Consider the following 21,405-nt stretch of genomic DNA (forward strand, 5'->3'; position numbering starts at 1 on the left):
ATTAGTCTAAGCATGAGCAAAGAAAAGGGATTTTGTGGAACACCAAATCATGTCATATCTGTGGAAAATTATGTCGTTTTTTAAGTTCAAGAAATCAGAGCGTTATGTTACATCATAAACAGCTGCATTACCCACCCCCGGCTCTGCCATTTAGTTTAGCTTTCTTTAATTGAAGTTTTCAGTTACAGTAAGATTAGCATTTGTATGTATTTATAATTCATTATGATGTACCTGTTGTTGACACATTCAAAATATATTTTTTAACATCATGTTGTTTAATAACATAAAAAAATGACTGGTCTTAAACAGACCAGTTTGCCCCTTTGTGTCAGTCTCCTTCCCCTATTTCCCTTCTAGCATCTTCTTTTCACACCTGCTCCCAATCAGTTGATTACCCCAGTCTTTGTTCTATTTGACATATATACACCACCCCCCCACCTCAGGGCCGCGAGGCTAGCGTCGCGGCGTTCTTGTCTGGTGTCCCTGACCTCAGTTCAGTTTTTTTTTTATTATTATTTTATAAGTGGACTTCAGTTGCCACCTTTTGCTTATTAAACCTGCAAGAAACCACTTCAGCTTCCATCTCTGCATTTGGGTCCTCTTCAAACCTCCACACAACCTGACAGTAAACAATAAAGAACCTTATCATTTCAAAGGTACCTGTAGTTTTACTTCAAGCAAGATAATCCACCATGTCACTGCGGATGAATCCACAGAGAATGTACTAGATAATCCCTCACAGATTTTCACAAGTCCTACAGAGGTACGTGAAGCAAAGTCAAAACTGATATGGAAGATATTATCAGCCGAGCAGAGGAGAGGAGCATCATCTCAAGAAATCCAGTTCTCTTTCTTAGGATTTGAAGCAACACTACTTGCCCTTATCTTTTTTTCATTTTAAAAGATGAAGTTCACAGCTTAACTTGACACTGGACTGCTCCCATATTTAAGTGATACATTGCTGATATGGCCGCTCTCTTGTCCTTTAGTGTGCCGCTGGGTTTACCATTATTAGGAGTCAGCATGAGTTGAATATGTTTCAGACCAAAACAACACAACACAGATTTGACCCAGATGACAAGGCACTTCATGCTTGAACGGCTCAAAGCCCTTTGTTTTGGACGCCGAAGCAGTCTCATGAATAAGGTTAGACTGTTATAGCGTGCGTCACCATTTCCTCAAAGCATTTCCAGCAACATTCTGGCAATATTTCTACCACACTTGGTTCCATAAATTTAAATCTGTTTTAAATGAATTCTAATCTTAAAACTCCTACACACCTATCCACACAAACATATCACCACACGCATTACTGCCTTTCAATTGGCTTGTGTTGGAACTGCCATTTCCATCATATATCCCCTATTTCTGAGTCTAAATCCAGCATTCAAGCTTCAACTTTTTAAAGCTATAAGGACTATAATTTGTGTCTCTAGAAGACACGGGATGTATCAGAGTTTTAGCATAGGATCACTTTCAGGAAAATAACGGAAAAAAAAAAAAAAAAAAAAAAAAACGTACTCCATAATATAACCAGAAAAATGCAAAGGAAATTATATTGCGTTATCTAATTTTTCATATTTTGAAAACCATACCAGCTGACACAGCATGCAAATATAATAAAAAATGATATCAGTAACAGTAGTATTTTATATATATATATATATATATATATATCATACAGATTTTATTTTGGTTGGGATAATCCCCTTGACACTACAAATTTGGTGGAGAATGATGCATAAGTTTTAGAAGAAGAACATTGAAACGTTGAAAGACACAAAGTAAAACAGGGCATTACAAATGTCTTGACTGAAAAGTGTAGTAAATTTCTTTTAAGACATATTTTCCAAACCTCTGAATTTGATATTTTCTCATATAGATTTGTTTTATCTTTTGCCTTTTTTACCCATTTATATTTATATTATAAATATAAGTGGATACTTGTATTATATTATATCAGCAAACAAATTTCCCACATGGATAACGCAGTAAAAAGAAATTAGCTGTGAAATAATGATTTAATTTTAATAGTAAAAAAGAAAGCCTCAACCACCATGTGGTGCAGGTGAACCAGTAGTTCCTATTTTGTTAAATAATAGATTAACTTTGATTAACCATATTATTTATTTACTGCCAGACCTGGAGAATAGAGAGGAGAAATTACTTAAATGGAATCTTAACAATATCAAGAAGGAAGTGGCTGATCTTCCAAAATTATTCCCAAAAACCTTCAGAAACTAATTTAAGTTGGCATCAGAAATTAATTTAAGTTGGCATCAGTTAAAGGTGCAGTAAAAGATCTTTTCTGACACATTTTTTACCATGTGGCTTAAAGATATCCCCACAGCCACTTAGCAAGCAGTGAAATAAAAGGTCTGGAAGTGAAACTACAATAAATGGTCCCTGCTACAGTGAGAAATCAATGAATAACCCCAACCAATCACAAAAGACGGTCCGTTGTCCACAATTGGTTCCATTTTTTCTTAGAAGTTGCTCAGACACAGAGATCCAACATGTCAGGAACATTTTTCTTTCACTCATCCTTCATGTAGCATGTGGTTCAACACATGAATGTTGAATATTATTCAACATTCATGTGTTGAACCATTTCATTAATGGAGAAACATTTTTTTTTTTTTTGCCCAGACAAGGCTCCTCCCTGTCTGCTGTGACCACAGTCATCCTTACAATGGGCCGTCCTGTTAAGGTTTCGTGACTAATCCCCTGGCTGACCTCACGTACAGCCACAGCCTCCTCTCTGCCACAGTGTAGAGTTTGAATTCTGGGAGGTGACAGTAGCTAAGTAGTAAATAATGGTTTCGAATGAAACCATTATTTGATTGCAGCGAGATTTTAGTGCATAGAATTGCAAAACATTTAAATTTGAATTGTGATGAAAGATTTTCATTGCACTGTTAAAGGTCTTTTCTGTTTCTCCATGGGCAACTGAACCCAGAAGGATGTGGACTTATTTGTGCCAAAGTAAATTCAACCAGCTTCTGTTGTGCTCATCTGTTTGTGGGACTACATCCATAAAGGATGATTCAGTGCATGAGCTCATGTGTGATGCTAATGTTTAAAATCAATGCAGGAAAAAAGGTTCATCTTTATACTTTTTATTAGAAGGGTGTAAATAGTTGGCTTCACATATAGCTTTAAATTCAAAGCTGCCACCTTCTTCATAGCTCACAAAAAGGATGTTTCCCTTTTCTTCCAAAATAGCAATGATAATTGTGGTCAAAATTATAGTTAAATTTTAACACATGAGCTGTCAGTGAGTCTTTGTTTCTGTCTGCTTTTGCGTTTTTATGGTTAGATGTCATTCTTCCTGTCAAATGGCCGTTCAGATTACTACATGCCTCATTTTACTAAGGAAATCAAGTTCAGCCCCTATTATTAAAAGGTATTTAGCTTTTATTAAAAATTATTTGTATATTTCACAATAAAGCATGTTCTTTAATAGGATGTGGCTGTTTTTGGTCCGAGTCAACTTAGATTTTTTTTTTTTTGTTGATATTTTTGCATTTGCATAACATGATAAACATCTTTGAAATGCTTTTTTTTTTTTTGCAATGGACTGCTGACCTGTGTAGGGTGTACCCTGCCTTTCATCCATACTCAGCTAGAAACAGACACCGGCCAACCATGACCCTGACAGATAATCGGCAGAAGATGAATAGACATTCTTTTTAGCATAAATGACTGATTATCATCAGCGGTTCATTAGGTTTTCATTAAAACTTGCTTTTTAACACATGAGTGCAAAACTACACAAAAATGATAAAGCACAATTTGAAAATACTACAGTTTATTAAGAAAATAAACATTAATTAATTGCGTCAGGGCTTCAAGAAGTAAACATGGGTTGCATATATAAGGATATAAAGTTAAGCTTATATTCTGGCAACACTACAGTATATAAAAATAAATTCCATAAAAATCATGCAAGTTTATGTTTATTCCTTACAATGTGAGCCAAAGTTCCTTTATATCGGGCATGTCCAGAATTTTACAAACAACTGTATCAGGGTATTGCATTCTTTAAACAGCGCAGTATTCACAGAGGCCATAAGTTGTTTCCAGAGATTGAAGTTGTGCAAATAAGATGAGATTATATTAAAATACTATTATACTATATAAAAACAGACTTATGGAGCGGTGTTATTGTCGTTTCTCGGGATATGATGGCATGGACCCAGTGGTTATTTTTTGCAACACTGATTTTAATCCTTAGTTAAAGTTACTACAATAACATACTGAACAGTCTGCAGTTTGCACCTCTAGTAAACTTTGCTGGTTAGAGTTTGTCCATCTGCTTTTATAGAATACACGCTAACAGAAAAAAAGTGTGCTCACCCAGGATGACATTCATGCCAGAAACTCCATCTATGTAAGGTCCAGCCTTACTTTTAAACTGCATCTGATGACCCTTACTCCTCATTTACACAAACCCCATTATTTATGCGTTTTCCATCAAATTTCCAAGGGAAGCAAATATGGTTGATGCGGTAATGTCCGCTTGCCTTGTGATGCCATGGCATGATGGAGGGCTCTCTTCTGTCATCCATCAGAAGTATGGATCAAGTTCATTTCAGATGTATGATGGAGATCTGCTAAATTTCTATATGAGAGAAGAAGCTGTCTGCAATCCTGATCGGATCATACATGCATCTAGTATGGATTGCCACATGGCATATTTTGCGACAGAGCAGACACAAAACATTAGTCAGTGGAAGGCTGTAGCCTGAGGTAACAAAAAGTAATGGGCAATTAATTGCATTTGCAATATGACTGTTAGTTCCAAATCACAGAGGCATTCAATATCTGGTCATGTCACATTTAATCAGAGTAAGGCACATCATTTCTCATTCCAGCCCTTTAGATAGAGGTAGTAGGGTAGAAGGTGTAAAGTGGGTGGGCTGCCACACAGCAGAGAAGAGAGTTGCAGGTGGCGCACAGAATAATGCATGCTTGCTAAAAATATTTATATTTACCCAGAATTAAACCCCTTCAAAAATGAACAAAAGAGCATTCAATACATTCTGTTCTGGGTTCATTATTGGTACTTTTCCAGTGTTAGATCGGAATTGTGAACGTTAAGAGCAATCACAGTGTTTGCCATTGTAGAAATAAACATTTCCTAAGTATGATTCATTATTCAAACAAAGGTCTGCAGTTTGACATGCTAAAAAGACATCCAGTCATCAGTCAGGTGTCCTATTGAACAAGCCATATTGGAATGGGCGACATGAGAAGACAGCCTCGTCAGAGAAGAAAACACCATATGGCTGTCTTTCCTTCTCACATACTGAAGGTGTTAACGTCACCACAGTGTTTGTGTAATTCACCTAGTGAGGCTGCGGCTCTACGCACTGCGACGGCACTGATGTGGCAATGCTTTGTCTTCTCAGGCAAGATATTTGATTCTGATCCGAGGATGATAGACACCGTAGGTAAAATCTCCTCGATAATTGGTTCTTTTGAGTCATGAAAACGAGTTATCATTTGCAGAGGCCTTTGCTTGCAGACATCCATTATGTATGGCTATCTGATGGAGGAAAATACAGTCAAACGAAGAAAAAAATGATGTATAAAAATTTTGCAGACCCCTGCCCTATATTCAAGGTAATTTAACTTATTGAAACACAATAACTAAGTTATAAAGGATCATTACTAAGAATGAAGGGATGGATTTTGAATATGAAGGTGACTGCAGTGAGTGAACAATGTGTGGCCCTGTTAGCTTTAAGCAGGGAAACATACATGTCATTTGTTTAGTAAGTATTGGAATACAAAACACATTCTTCTAACAAAATGTGGATCCTTAGTTAAGAACCAAACAACTTTCCTCCCCACTGATAACTGGTTTATTAATAATTCAACAGCTGATTTAATTAAATAAATAAAAATTTTAATTAATTTGAATACTGTAATTAAATACTTGAACGTGACCCAAATAAATACATTATTTTAGAAAACTACCAAATAACTGTCCCACAAAGATTTAATGTGTTGTTGCTTTCAGTATTAAGATCTATTCTTACACATTTAAGAGATTTAGGTTTGCATGTAAGTTTCACAAACCTTTTTCCTTTGTGAGGATATTGGTTTGTGGTATTGCACACTTCCATAAATACTTTCAGAACCTGGTAAAGAGCAGGTCATTTTTTTATGATAAATTGCAAGAAATGACAGCATAGTCACCCACCAACCAGCACTACCGTATGGTCTCATTATGGATGGAAACACCCTGCTCATTGCATATTGGATGACTCCATACACTGACTTTTAAATCCAGCTATATAATGACTATATTTCTCATATAAATTATGTTCTCTTAGTACGGATACATTTATTTTTTTCCATTTGTGAATACTTATACACAAAATTTGTCATGATTTTATCCAAAGATCTGACCCACATGCAAAAAACCAAACAGAGAGTCCAGGGGAATGTTTAACAGGTTTATTGTGAGTTGGCAGAGAGGAGTCCATTGCTGCTCTGAACACTGGCGAACCTGGACTGAAAAGTGAAGGGTAAGATTCTGCGGTTAGTTCAGGCTCATAGTAAATTTGTGTCTTTGATTTGAAAAAGGGAATAAAGGCACGGACTCACGTTTCCAGAAAAAGGTGTCTTTCCTTGAATCCAGTCAGTGTGGGTTGTTGGAGGGCGGACAGGGTTTAACCAGGTTGTTTCCTTGAGGAACGGAGGAGCTGACTGCCACTTAGATTTCCTGCAGTACTTGAATGGTTTCTTGTGGAGATGAATCCCCTGCTCAGAGAGAAGCCCAAACAAGTAGATCCAAACCCCCAGATTGAATCCTCAGCTCAGTTTGACGCTCAGAGAATCCTTCCAGGGGGGAGAAGGTCCAAAACATCCAGTTTGCAGGATGACTTCCTGCTGAGAGGCAAAGACAAAAAACAACAAGGTTAGGCTGAGGTTGACAAAACTCAGTTTGACTCAGCAAAACTCAGCTTGGCTAGAGTACCAAAAACTGGCAAACACTCTGGCGTCAAGGTAGTGGCAGTCAGCAGCTTAACAGTCCTCAGATAATGAGGCAACCATCCGCAGGTGTGTGAGAAGGCCAACGACAACCAGGCGCCACCTGGTGGTGGAGGAAAACAAACAAAAAACACAACCCACACAAACTGGATTCCTAACAAAATTAGATTTTTGGTCCCGATGAAACCTGTACTTTAGGCACTCTTTTAAATTTCTCATAATTCCTTTTAATTGTTCATTATAGATTTTTATTTATGCAGTTTGCCAGATTTATTTTCCAGTTGTTAGCTTTTCCAGAAGTACACCTCCCAAATTTGCAATAGTTTGTGTATTACAACACATCAGTCACAAGTGATTATTTGCATGCATTGTCATTTTGCTTTTAGTTTATTTAACAAACATGACTTTCAACCCCAATGCAAATGTAATACTGTTACACATAATACAGGGATTTCTTTAATGTGTTATTGTAGAAGTTGATGGTTGTAGGTATGCAATATCTCTTTTAGCTTTTTATTCTATAGCAGGCTTGAAGAAGCCTCTGTCTTAAGAGTATTTCACATTTGACATATTCTGTCAAATTCATCCTGTCAAACTCATCAAAGACTATGTTAGTGGAGTATTAGATATTACATGATAATATGTCTTTTTGGCCACTTGAAACACTGTTGCCGTTACAGTATACTTTCCTTACAGTTTAGGAATTTTTTTTTTTTTTTACATTAACTGATTATTTTATATTAAATGCTTGGACTGCTGAGTTTGTTGCAAGTTTGTCTTTTAACTGTTGGGTTTATGCCCTCTGTCTCAGTTGTTATGTCCTTTGACAAGACACCCAACCCATCAGTGTTTGACTGAATGACTTAAGTGCCTTGGAGTTTTTCTTAGTTGATAAAAGCTGTATACAATTATAAGTCATTTAAAATTTGTACCGTTCCATGGAAATTATGTTATGTTTTTCAGCAGTTTGGGGAGTTTTGTGCAACAGCTTTTAGATCAGCTCTAGTGTTTAGAGGACTTAAGCCCAGAACACACCAAAGCCGATTCTGTGTCTGATCCCAAATTGTGTGGGGTGAGGTTGCAACGTTTAGCACTCATTGAGAGTCTATGGGGATAATCAGAATCAGAAATACTTTAATCATGCCTCTTATGCAAGGGAGTAGCGTAGCTCCAACTAAAATAGACCCCAGATCTATTTAAGTTGTACTAGGCAGCAATTCAGTGGCAATTTCACAGGATCTGACAGGAATAGAGACACAGTTACTGTCTTAGTACAGGACAGAAGGACCCAGTCATCAAGGCGAGACAGACAGTGGGATAATTCAAAGTGTTTATGTAAGATCTCAAGCGGATCTGCAAATGCGGCGGAGCACTGCCCATCACGGGAAACTCTGTTTTGAGAAAAACGCAGGTAAGTGACAATGCTAATCTGATGGAGGATGATTATCCAGCTGAGTCACTTACTCTACCTGGTTTATCAGTTCAGTCCATCTCCATAGAACGTGGTAGGATCCAGAAGGAGGGCTGCCAACTAGATGCAGCGAGCGCCACCCTGAGTGTCCCAGATGCTGCCGTCTCAGAGAACAAGCAGGAGTCCAAGCCAAGAAAGGGAAAGGAACGCTCAGTGGTCCAGGAGTCCACAGACAGTTCAGGCAGAACGTTCAGATGGTAACAGGCAGGCACAGTGGTTAAGAGGCAGAACAGGTCAGGGTATCACTAACACTATGGAATGCTAAAAACATTCCTCACCACTGGCCTCTGAGAACAAGAACATGAACTAGAGCATCAACAATGATCTAAATAATCTGGCCCCAACGGCTGGACTGAGCTGTACTTAAAGAAGCAGGAGCAGGTAGATTAGATGTGTAGAAACCAGGCGGAGTGAGGAAGGTGAATGAAATTAACAATTAGGCCATCTCTCTAAGGCATGATCATGACAGTTACAAAGTAAAACACATCTGCTTTGGTGGAAATTACAAAATAAAAACTGTGAAACACAAAGGAAAATAGTCAGTTTTGGAGTCTATCAATGTGTATATAGCAGAGGGGAAAGACAACAATAATCATTGAAACGTTTTTAAAAAAGAACACTTTACCCATGATAGGAGTTCAGGAGGACAGAAAATGGATAAAGTAGTAATCCTCTTTGAGCCTCAAAAAACAACGAGGGGAAAGAAAAAGAAAACAAAAACTTCAGGGGAATAGAAAACAGATATAACGGGGGGCAGACCAAGCAGATAAGTGAAGCGAATCTCTCTCACCTCTTTATGAAAAAAAGAAAAGTAAAAAATTTGATAAACTTCACAGATCTCTCTCTGAGAATCGCCTCTCACTGCCTCAGCCAGCATATAAACCATCTCACAGCCTTTATTGCTGTGTTTTCCTTTTCTTTAAATGTAGTTCCCATTGTTTTTATTAAAGGCTTTTAAAAATTCTCTCTGTTCTGGTTTAAGATGCTGCACAGACTCATTAAGTGGGGCTGCACCGGTGTTTTTATTCATTTATTTTTTAATGCCTTTTTATATTCTGCCAAGTCAAATGTGGGAAATTGTTTTAATATTTAATTTGTGTGCAGCACAGAGATAGAAATCAAATAATATCTGCACAGATCTGCCCACCCTGCCTATTCAGAGCCTCTCTATACGCAGTCAGTGTGACATGGATAAATCGGATGGAAGATTAAAAAGTCATACACAACCATTACGACCTTGGCTTTAGACTCCTAAAGTGGTGCTCTGGGTTAAATGGCTCATTGTGTAATGGATCACACCATCTCTTGTTACATAAACGAGGAATTTTTAGAAATATAGCCCCCACTGAGCATCGATATGTGGCAAAATGATTAAAATGATTCAGTATATGTATTTTAAAGCTTTTTCAAACATTGTTTAGAGTTCCTTTAATAAAATTGTATTAATTAAGTATTGGCAAGACAGCTGATTATGAACATTCTTATCTGACCAGAGAGCTAGTATTAGATCATTACAAACATCCTTTTTACATAATCACATGGCCTTAAAAACTGGTGAAGTTACCCTTTGAGTCTGTAGACTGTTAAATGACTGTTAAGATATATCTGGTTATTCACACTAAAACTAATAGAAAAGACTGTAACTTCTAAAAAACATCATAGTATTTTGCTGTCCTTTCTTTTATCTGTTTTACACACAGCTGGAAGCCCTTAAAGGCGTTCCTCACCTCTCAGGGTGGTCATTAATCAGCAGGAGGTCGCACAGACCCTTATTTTATTCGGTGAAAACATTTGGTTTACCATGGGATCTTGTTATCACTAAAACAGCGAACAAGGTAGCCACCTTAGCTATCAATGACATTCGCCCTGGGTTTAAGTGAAAAAAGGCATATCTAAGTGTTTCCAACAGTAATCCCTTGGCTAGCTGGGAAACTGCCAACATTTCCTGTAATTACACCTGCTCTTTGGGTCTCACCCTGGTTTCAGATGGAGGCCCTTAGTGGGCAAAGGCATGCAAAAAGTCTGCTTTGCATGCTAGGATTAGATTACACTGAAGAAGGCTGCCAAGCCTCAAAGGTACGTTTCACTTCCCAACAGCATGAAGATGATTAAAAGTAGATTTGTTTTTACATAATGTAGAGCCTTTTGTACCTGAGCTTTAAAAGTTAATGTAATGATTAGGTGTAAAATCTGTTTAATATGGCATACAACAACCATACAAACATTCTCTTAATCACAAACATCAATCACAACATTTAGGAGTGAAATATGGCCCACTCCTTGCACCATTAATGGTAAACCCTCTGTTGCTAGGCAACAAAAGAAACACCACAACCTATAGTGAGCCAAATTCTATTTTTTGGCACATGTGTGACCTGTATTTGATCTTTTCATGACACTAATCAACATAGACAACATTTTTTCATATGCATCCTAGGCTTTTCAGGTATATGGGTCTGAATCTGATATTATCTGTTCTTTTCAAATGCGACCTGTGCCTGAACAGCCATGGCGCATTCACCTGACCTGTACATTGTAACAACTGTACGTTGTTAATACTCGAGAAAGGTCAGTATTCTGCATCTTGCTATGCAGAAGTGGAAAGAAAAACAACAACGATGGCACAATTATAATCCTTCTTTTTGATCTTCTTGAAAGGCAGCGTTGTTAACTTACTGGCGATGGTAGGCAAACAAAGAAAGATAGATCTCAAGATGCATTCTTGTACTACCATCTACTTCACATGCATAACACCTAAGTTGTGTGAATGTAGTTAACACAGGAGATAATATAAGTGTTGCATATATTTGGAAATGTGAACATTCCAAGCACCTCTAAAGAGATCGACACAATTCTCTGTGTGAAACAGCTAAAACTACCATACATTTCTGTGTAACACCTAATACTCTTGAATAACGATTAAGTCTTAAATAAACATTACTGCACTCGGTCGAAGTGGGACGCCAAGTGTTTCTTCTTTTTTTTCGGCCTTTCCGCTTGTTATGTTGATCACTGCCCCTCTGTGGGTTTTGTGAGTACTGCACGTTTATCCGCATAAACTATAAAAGGGTTTAGCATTTCAATGGGCTCGTCCACAGCGCGCACAGACTGGGACGACAACCAAACGCACTTTTATAGTTCAGCCTTAACATCAGCTAAGTTATTTTGTAATCCAATTGCATACCATATCACAATAAGTTGCTGCTTTAAAATATCTATGAACTGTTACACATGGCAAAATCTCTTTCCAGTTCCAACCAGGTTATTTAAGGAGGTATTCCCTTTGATCTCCTCCTCCATTTTAAATGTGATTACAGTAATCTATCCCTAATCAGCTTGTGACCTACTGTTTATGAAATTTAATCAGATCAGAACATAATGAACCCCTGTTTAAAGTGACAATGGTGAATCTGTTAGTGGTTGTAACATCTCTCTGATACAACTGAATAAATTGTTTTGATCCTGATGCTAACCATTCTTCATAGCATAGCTTTCCACTAGGGTTGGCATCTCCTAGCAACAGCCAAACAAACACCAGCTTTTTTGTCCCTTTTCCTCTATATGATCCTTTACCCAAAGCTGTTTTGTCTTAACGGCACTAGCGCCACACACATCGTAGCATACATCATTTACCCAGAATGCATTAAACGAGACATCCATGTGATATTTTATTTAAATGTATCAAAACTAAACAACCTAGAGTATTTAAACTTTACTGTTTTTATGTTGATAATAAATATTTCTCAAACAGTCAAATAGTTTAAACAAATCATGGATCCCTTTTCTTTTATCCAGCAGGTTTTCCACCGTTAAAGCTCTTTAGAGCATCTGTGGCCCTCACTTTTAAATCGCTGCATCTTCAGGCAGCTCTCTGTAGCTGAGAGCAGCATCAGCGAGGCCTGCCTGTCGATTCTATTGAACCAGCTTGGTGTGTCACAGCCGGTAAAGACCTCTTGATTGACTCCTGCTTGGATAGCATGTCCAACTGCATACATTAGTAATGCTGTGGGTTCAATAGATAGATGGCTTGGACAGATTGATGCAGGCAGGAGGCATATTTACCACTGTGTGTGGAACTGGAGAAGAAATGAACCTAAAGGAAAGTGGTTATATGTTGCTATCAGTAAGCCTTACTCTGTTTTACCTCAGCAATGTTTTGTAATTCTTTCACTTTTAATAAATATGTTCATTTATTATTAAATTTCAAGCATGCATGCATAGTTTAGTTGCTAGGTGCTGCAATCCAAATCCTTAATTGATAGCCTAAATGTATTACTCCAAATATCCCCTATTGTTACCAGGGATGCAGCCAAGCATTGAAGCAAATGGAGTGTAGACCCTTGTTTGGAGAAAGTTTCCATGGCATGGAGGTAATTTTCTGGCCCCAAGGCATATTATGCAGCATCCTGTGTCTCCACTGACACACTGTGAGAAAGAGCAAAACAAAGCTGGAGGTGATGGCAAGCAAAAGAAAAATTCCAAAAAGTATACTCAAGATTATTTTTTTTCAGCAGGACTCATAGAAAGGGTAGTTATTCACATTTGCTAAACAAAACGAGACTATATAAAACATTATTTTCATGAGATTTGGGCAACAGTTAATTTGAATGGAAAACTGAATTAGTAATTTGTTGTTTTTGTTTTCATAGTGGCTTGTAGAAGTTCACTATACTATGCTGTGTCTGAACGTCCGACCTAATCACTATGTAGGGCACTATGTAGTGGTTTAGGCCATTTTAGATGAATGTCCGAAAATCTAATGGCTGAAAAAGTAGTGGACTTGAAATTTTCCACAATGCACCTTGAATAGTAGTTATCATCCATGGTCACTAGACGAACAGATATATCCCATGATGCTTTGTGAGATATCTCCTATCGAGGATACTCAGACTTAGACTCAACTTTATTTATTTCTTGGGATTACTCCTTCAGGGAAATTCTGGCTCCTTATATAGAGTACAAAGGGCAGAGTGAAAGCAAGATGCCATTAAAGATAAAAATACAACAGACAATATAAAAAGAGTGTGTATGGAACAAAAAAGCATAAAAAAAAGTTGTAATGTCCTGGAATATGTTTCCTTTAGATATAAAAATATCTGCACAGTAGAAAGCTAAGGGAAGTTGATGAATAGATAGCAATGAAAGGTTTAGTTGGGTGCAACTTGATGTTAAGGTATATCACTGGAAAGCTATATATATATAGGTCATACACATCTTCCCGCCCAGGATGAACTTCTGGCCAGGTGGCAAGAGGTGGGGAAGCCATTTAGCAGACAGGCTGATTCACTTAAAGCCACCACAAAGCTGCAAACTAAACTTCAGAGGAAGAAAGCGGTCCATGTGGCAGCAGAGTTTTCCCTTCTAAAAAGATTACAGAGGGTACAGTATCTTTCTCCTATGTCCAATTATCCAGTATGTCAACAATCATCTATATTTTCCTTCAGCTCCTCTGTTTTCATTTTGGCATTTTCATGGATAATTAAACTGCAAATACCTCTGAACCAACTGGCCTTCACCACCTCCCACACTCTCTACGCCTGCCTCTTCCAACCCCAGGTTTTTTTTTACACACTTGCTGTAAACAGACACGTGCAAATGAAAGTGCTTATTAGCCCACCGTTTGACCCAACTAGGCTGTGTATGAAAACACCTGAGCGCTACATGGAAATGTAATTGCTTCACTCAGTTTCCACACTTAAGGACCACGTTGACTTTAGTCTGCTCAATTTGTTAGGATCAGCAGCTCGGCTCATCTGTGAGGTTGTAATCTTGCTTTGAGGGTAATTACTAATAATTAGGAGTTTGTACATCTGGCTTTGATGTTGCTCAGAGCAAAAGGGAGCAATTTCTCAGAATGAATTTGGTTAAATAGAAATAGGTCACTTGGACCCATTTTAGATCCTTTTTAAGCTGTTGTAGCAGCTCTTCAGACATATGGAGTCAAAGCGAAAGTATTTGTCTGAGTTGGTATGCATGACTGCCCTGCGATGGACTGGCGACCTGTCCAGGGTGTACCCCGCCTATCGCCGTAGACAGCTGGAGATAGGCACCAGCACCCCTCACGACCCCACTTGGGATAAGCGTGTTCGAAAATGGATGGATGGTATGCATGATTTTAAAGCGGAACAACAAAGTTTTGAAATTCTATTAAAAATGGTGCTTTAAAACTCATTCTTTTAAAAATAGTTAAAATATCATCCACATGCACCAGAAAGGACAGTGTAAATACAATTGCATCTTATTTATGGTAGACAAAAGGACTGGAAAGTTATATATTGTTGTGGTCAAAGTCCAGAGTTACATGTTGTGGGATTTTACTAAACGGGTAGGTCATCCTCAAGAAGGCCTCCAAATACGTGGCTGGATTATAAAATGTCTTTAAAGAAAAGTGAGCCAACAAAAGAACAGAGCACTGAATTTAGGGAGATAATAAAAGTGTTTAGTACACAATTTAGGTGATTTTTCACAGCACTGTGTTGTTATTTATCACTTTAAGTTCTAAAAATAGTTGCACCGCTTAAATATACATGGACATAGAAAAAAAGTACATGGGTAATAATTGGCAGTACTGTACAGCAGAAGGGACAATCAAGTAATGGGTAGCCTTTAGTGTTTTAAATAATTTCTAAAGTCTTCCCTCATGAGGAGAAAGTACCTATAAGGTTAAGGGAAAAAGTTTCTTTGGATGATTTTTTTGTTTGTCGTTAACTCCACATCAGTGAGAAGAAGAAGCAGCGATCTTCTAGTACTTGTCAGTCAGAATCCTGTTATTGGAGAAGTCATAGACAGACTTCGACAGGTGTTGAGAGTGTCGGTGGGCAGCTTTGCCCAACCTAGAAAAAAGAAGTCATACTTTTGCACATGTCCCTCACCTCCCATTGAGAACTTTTACTGAATATAAACTTCTGTAAGTTTTTTTTTTTTTTGTTAATACCATCATTGTTATTTTTTTTTGTTCTGCTAGTTCTGCAGTTTGAGCTCCCTCCTTCATGGGGGATTTCATGAATACATTTCAGGATCTTTAGCTCACTGGTGGCTGAAATGCCTTGAGCAATTTCACTTTGAGGGCGCCGCACAAAAACAAAGACATCTCAGTGGCATGAATATTCATGACCTGGAAACGTGGAAGCAGAGTTTAAAAGGCAAACTAAAAGGTGGGTAGAAGGAAAAGACGAGGAGTAAGATGCAAACGGCAACAGAGGTGCAGTGGCTCTCTTTCAAAGACAGGTTGAAGATGTAACATCTAAAGCCCTGCGGGGAGCTGGCTGTTGAAATAATGTTGAATAGCCGTCAGGCTGGCTCCTCCTCTGGAAGCCTTACCGGCCTCACCCGGCAGTTGTGTTCAGGGAGCGACTGCGTGATTGGAAACATAACAGTGCTGGGGGCTATGGAACCCTATGGGCCTCACCGGCGGCCTCCATCATTATGCCGACGGCGCTATCATTTCTGGACGCTGATTAAAATGTTGCCGATGTTGAAAGAAGCTGAAGGTTAAACCACAAAGGGTTCATATGCTGCTTTCTGCGCACGCGCATACATGTGTCTTCACAAACTCTTGACATCTGTAACATAGAGAGGAGTGATAGAGCTGCTCCTATCACCTTTATTTTGATCTGATCAGCCTGAGCAAGTTTATTCTCATTTATGGCCGCTATGTCTCAGAGTTAGATTAATATTAATCCTTTAGAGCCTAAGAGTGTCATAGTCAAGGTGACCTTTAGCAGAGAATCCTAAATGGCAACTATAATCTAAAAGTTGGTCCACTTCTTAGTTAATGTATTGAAAAAAAAAGGTCTAGATTATACATTCAGTACGGAAAAAACAACAACAAAACCTGAAAGGCATGAAAAATGTTTTGACATTCGTAGGTATATCACATCAAATCACGAAGTAATATCAAATGTCTGCAAATATGTAAGCTTCAATATTCTTATGTGGACGAGTAATAAATCTCAAAATGTCAGCAGACAAACGTGGACAGCTGAAATAAATGCTACAGCCTGCTTTCTGTATCTGTTTACCTTTGGTGAATCTGTGATTTTATTATTATGGATCGGGGAAAGGACTTTTGAGCTTTGCAGAGAGCGGGAGTAACATTAGAAGCGTTGCAGTCAGAGTCAGAGCCAATATATTTGCATCGTTCCGGCAGCATTGGTCAGCTTTAGCCTGGATTGCATTTCATCAAATCTGAGTCCTTTCCCTTTCCCTTCTTAATTCCTGCTGGGCTCAGTTTACTGAAGTTTAAATAACACTCAAGAAGCTGAGCTGTTCTTCACAAACTATACATACAGTAATATAAGTATTTGATCAGTGAGAACAGAATGTGTGGCTCATTAAACAATATTTTCAACAAAATCTGAAAATCACTGCATCCATATGTACTGTAAGTTAATGCTCTGTAAAACTAAATTCAATCACATCATTACCCATTTTACACAAGGACATTTCTGCTCATTCTGCTTTGCACAAATAATCAGATCAGATGGAAAACAACCTTAAACAGAAATGTTAAAGTTTCCCTTCCAATTGTATTTTTGGCTGGATTTGGTGAAGGCTATCCAAGCTTGTGAAATGGGATGCTTTGAAATAATTTGTTCCATTTTAACCCTTACATTTTATTTGAGTAATTGTCTTTTTAGCAGCTGAACATAAGGGCCAGTTCCAATATCTCTAGCAGGTTATCTGGATTTTGCTAAAAATTGTCTGTTCACCTATCATTGACAAGGAAAAGTAAGAACACCATATGATGATGCCACCACCTGTTCTAAAGTCGATTATATGTATGGAAGATGATTTCTATTGCTAATTTCTAACCACACATTGCTTTTTTGTCATGGCATAGGTTTAGTCTCATATTCTTTAGGATGGTGCTCTAATTATCTGTCAAATCGTAGACCATTCATGCAACTCAGTGACCTTAGACTATTGAAAGATGACAGAAGGCGTACCACAAGGTTTAATTTTAGATTATTAGACTATTTTCAGTTCATGTAGATGATGTTGGTGAAAAATTACACATTTTTATGCTGATGACGCTGTAGTTTGCTCCCATGGATTTTGGGAGGAAACTACAGTACTGCAGTTCTTATTTGACAATATTCAGTCTGTCTTGAACCAACGGAAACTATTCTTAAAGGCTGCTAGGACAAACGTCATGCTGTTTGATAACAAGAAAAAAGTTGAACAAATTTTTCCTACTCTTGTAACAAAGCTAAGTATGCTGATTATGTTGAGACAAACAAGTATCTTGGCGCAGAGATCAACCATAAACTGTTATTAAAGTTGCATATTAATCATTTAAAGAAGTTAAAGGTAAAACTAGGCTTCCTCCTTAGAAATATATATAATGTTTTTCTTTCATTGCAATGAAGCAACTTGTTTTAACTGATCTAGCTTATGGTAATGTTGTTTACTTTAAGGCACCTGTCACTAACATTCATAACAGGATGTAAATCTTTCACTCACCCCTGTCAATTATATTCTCAGGTGAGCTGGCCATCATAATCCATTCGTAGACTCCTGCATTTGTTCATTTTTATCTTTAAAACTATCCTTGGACTGCTTCCGCCCTACTTGCCCTCATACCCCTCCTTTAGTCTCGCCACAGGCTACGCTCGCAGGACTTGATCTCCTTCACTGTTCCATTAGTACCGTCTGAACTTGGAAAAACAAAAATTCTTCCTCTCAGCTCAATCAACATGGAATACTCTGCAACGGGATCTGAAGCTTTCCACCTCAATTCCCTTAGGACAATTTAAGTCTCTTTTAAGACAAAAAGAGAAATCTTCTTATGAAACTTGTTCATGCTTTTAGTTCATCTTATTATTTACTGAATCAAACCTTTTTGTTGCTGTGTTTATAGTTTTGTTTGTTCCTATCCAAACAGGTCTCTCTTGTAAATGAGATCTTGAATCTTAATGAAACAACCTGTATAAATAAAAGTAAAATTTAATCAGATCAGAGTATCTTCCTCTATGAATTTGCTGCTTCCCCTATTCTACAGAAATAGTGGCTAACTTCAAACAGGACTTTGTATTGTTTTCTTAATATAATGGTTTTCTTCTTGCTGTTCCTACCGAAAGCACAGACTCTTGAAATAAATGATTAATAGCTGTCCAATAATATATATTTTTTCTCACAAACTTTAGATTTCTTCAGCTGCTCCATCACATGTGATTTTTGGATTATAAAGTCAGACGTGCTCAGTGAGAGATTGAAAACTTGAATTTAATTGTTTTGTAACCTAACACCTAATTCTAATTAGGTGTCTAATTCAGCCAAAAAAAGCTTTATGACGCTCTGCTGTGTTCCTTGGTCTCCTGGATGCTGTTTATTCATCAATGTTCTCTAAAAGCCTTTATCACAGAGCATTTCAATCACACTGAGCATATGCTTTACACAGATCAGTTTTGAAGGCGGTCAATCAAACTGGGTTTTTTGTGGCAACATTTTCAGACCCCTCCCCAACCCCCATGCCTCAGAAACCAAAGACCAGATTTTAGGTTTCGTCAAAAGCCTAAGAACAAAGACCAAAGTCTGACTCACAATTTGAAATGAATTCCAAGATGGCTGACTTCCATTTTGTTTCAAAGAATTACATCAAGGGTGTAATACAGGTCGAATTAGGACTAAAAATTCTATGAGTTTCCAGTTTTCAGTTTTTTTGGGGGTTTTTTGGTAGTGACGCACGTTTTATTTTCTCAGTTCAATTACCTGCACTACTTTATACTGCTTTTTCAAGTAAGCTGATAGAAAATACATTGAGATTTGTAGTGGCTTTACAAAGTGTAAAAAAGGAATATGATATGATCACAAATATTGAGAGTTTTTAAGCTAAAAGTCATCTTACAATCCTTTTGGTCAATGAAGATCTATGTATTGTTCTAACTACATGAATGAAGACCATATATGGAGTGAAAAGACTACATGACATTAGAATTTTTTTTTTTGCTTCTGTTAAATTGAACCCATTTGAAATGTAATCCAGGTTCAGATAATAACAAAGGATTGTTATGCAAAATGAATCTATGCATAAGGACAGATTTAAAGTTTTTTGTTTCTATATAATTATAAGGCAGGTAGAAATGTGACATTCTGAACTCAATATTTTAAATCTCTGTGTTGCATTTTTCTCCTTTTTTCAAACACTCATTCATGTTCTCAACTAATTGGTGCCTTAATATTCTGTGTTTTCCTACGCACACTTCATAAAGCATGAGCCTGATAAATTAATGGAGCGGACAAAGATCCCCTTAGATTCATCTAGCCACGGCGACAGCTGAGTTTATTGTTAATCAGCAGAATGTGAGGATTTAGCTCACCTTAAGGGAGTCCCTCCTCCCATATTGGAAATATGCTTGTGAGATCTCATCTCATGTTAATTTGTCACAGAGGAGGTATTCTCACTGTTGCTCCCTGCAGCCCTCTGGCTAAGTCTAAGCTATTCATTGTCTCGTATGGCTGTAAGCCTTTTCCATGCCTTCGTTCTTTAAGAGCTTGTTTCATAATTTGCATTGTCTTGTTTTTCTCTGCCTCCACCTCACTCTGCCTTGGTTGTTTTTCTCCCACACCCTGTTCCATCTCCTTTTGACTGTGACAATTATGCATCCTCCTGTGGGACAATTAAAAAGGAGCTGGCTTCCCCAGTGAAAGGGAGAAGAAAAAGACAAGGATCGAGGAAATAATGATGTTAGATTTGTTTGTGCAGCCGCCCGTCTCCTTTGAACCAGCACCTCTTGAAGTAGCTGCTGTTTGTTTCAGTACCACCTCTTTGTCAAGGACGCTCTGCCTTTCAGCCCTACTGTCCGACAAAATAAATAAAACTGCTTTTCATTCAGAGATGCAACCCCCCCTTATTGATGTAGTTGTCCTCTTTCATCCCCATCCTGAATGCCTCCTCTTCCTCTTTGACAGGTGCAAGTGCAATCTTCACGCCAACAGCTGCGTCTTTGACAAAGAGAAGTTGAGCTGCGAGTGCGAGCACAACACCACCGGGCCGGACTGCGGTCGCTGTAAGAGGAACTACCAAGGGCGAGCATGGAGTGCTGGCTCCTACCTGCCCATTCCCAAGGGCACGGCTAATATCTGTGAGTACAGGCACACTCTCACATTAAATTAAATCCAAAAACATGTCAGCCTTTTCACATAAGAAGGGCACTGCAGTAAAACTAAACTTTCACAAATATACTTTCTTGCAACAAAATGTTGATGTAACAAAGCTGTGTCAATATCTGACTGCCAAGGTTAACACCCTAAATGTATTAAAGTAAATATGCTGTCTCTACTGTTAGCAAAACTAGATTAGCAGAGAATAATTTCCTTACTTTTCGTTTAAAAACTCCTTTTTTTAGAGCAGCCAAACCTTTAGGGAGTCATCATTTAAATAGACATTGTTACTCTCAACCTAAACATCCTGAAATTATATTTAAAATGCGCAAGACGGAAGTAAAGCACATGCACTGTATGCATTTGATTGAATTATGTTGAATTATGTCTAAAACCCATGATATGATTGCAAAAATTAGCTATAAAAATAAGGTAATACATATGTGGCTTTATGTTTGTACCATATCTAATTGGTTCTGGAAGCAAAGGCAGGAGAGAGCAAAAAAAGAGAGAAAAAAAAATTTTGGCAATAAAAGTTAATCCTTCACCAGGAATGTATCCAGTCTTCCCTTAGATATATAAAAAAAAAAACTTTAATAATGGTTATACAGTTTTTACTTCATTAAAATATGCTAAACGGTCATTAATGACTTTGTGTTTATGGTAATTCTAAAGGTTGGTTTATGTTTAACATATCTGTGAGGTCCTCACAGCACCATGTGACCAAATGACTTCATGTTAGCATCCACGCCTCTCTATGTTGGTGCAACCAGCCCAAATTATTCACATTAAAGGAAAATTCCGGTTTTTAACACTTTTAGCCC

At 37.8% G+C, this 21,405-nt stretch overlaps 1 protein-coding gene across 7 annotated transcripts in view; it reads left to right on the forward strand.

Annotated features, from left to right (window-relative positions):
• Positions 1-21,405, forward strand: part of ntng1 (netrin G1) — a 168,173-nt gene that overhangs the window by 98,980 nt on the left and 47,788 nt on the right. For all 7 annotated transcript variants that reach the window (XM_015374994.1, XM_015374996.1, XM_015374999.1 and 4 more), the window contains exon 4: positions 20,390-20,562. In XM_015374994.1, the coding sequence (XP_015230480.1) occupies positions 20,390-20,562 (173 nt within the window). The remainder of the gene's footprint in view (positions 1-20,389; positions 20,563-21,405) is intronic.

Source organism: Cyprinodon variegatus, unplaced genomic scaffold, assembly GCF_000732505.1.
Source record: "Cyprinodon variegatus isolate N-32 unplaced genomic scaffold, C_variegatus-1.0 Scaffold111, whole genome shotgun sequence".
NCBI classification, from domain to species: Eukaryota; Metazoa; Chordata; class Actinopteri; order Cyprinodontiformes; family Cyprinodontidae; genus Cyprinodon; species Cyprinodon variegatus.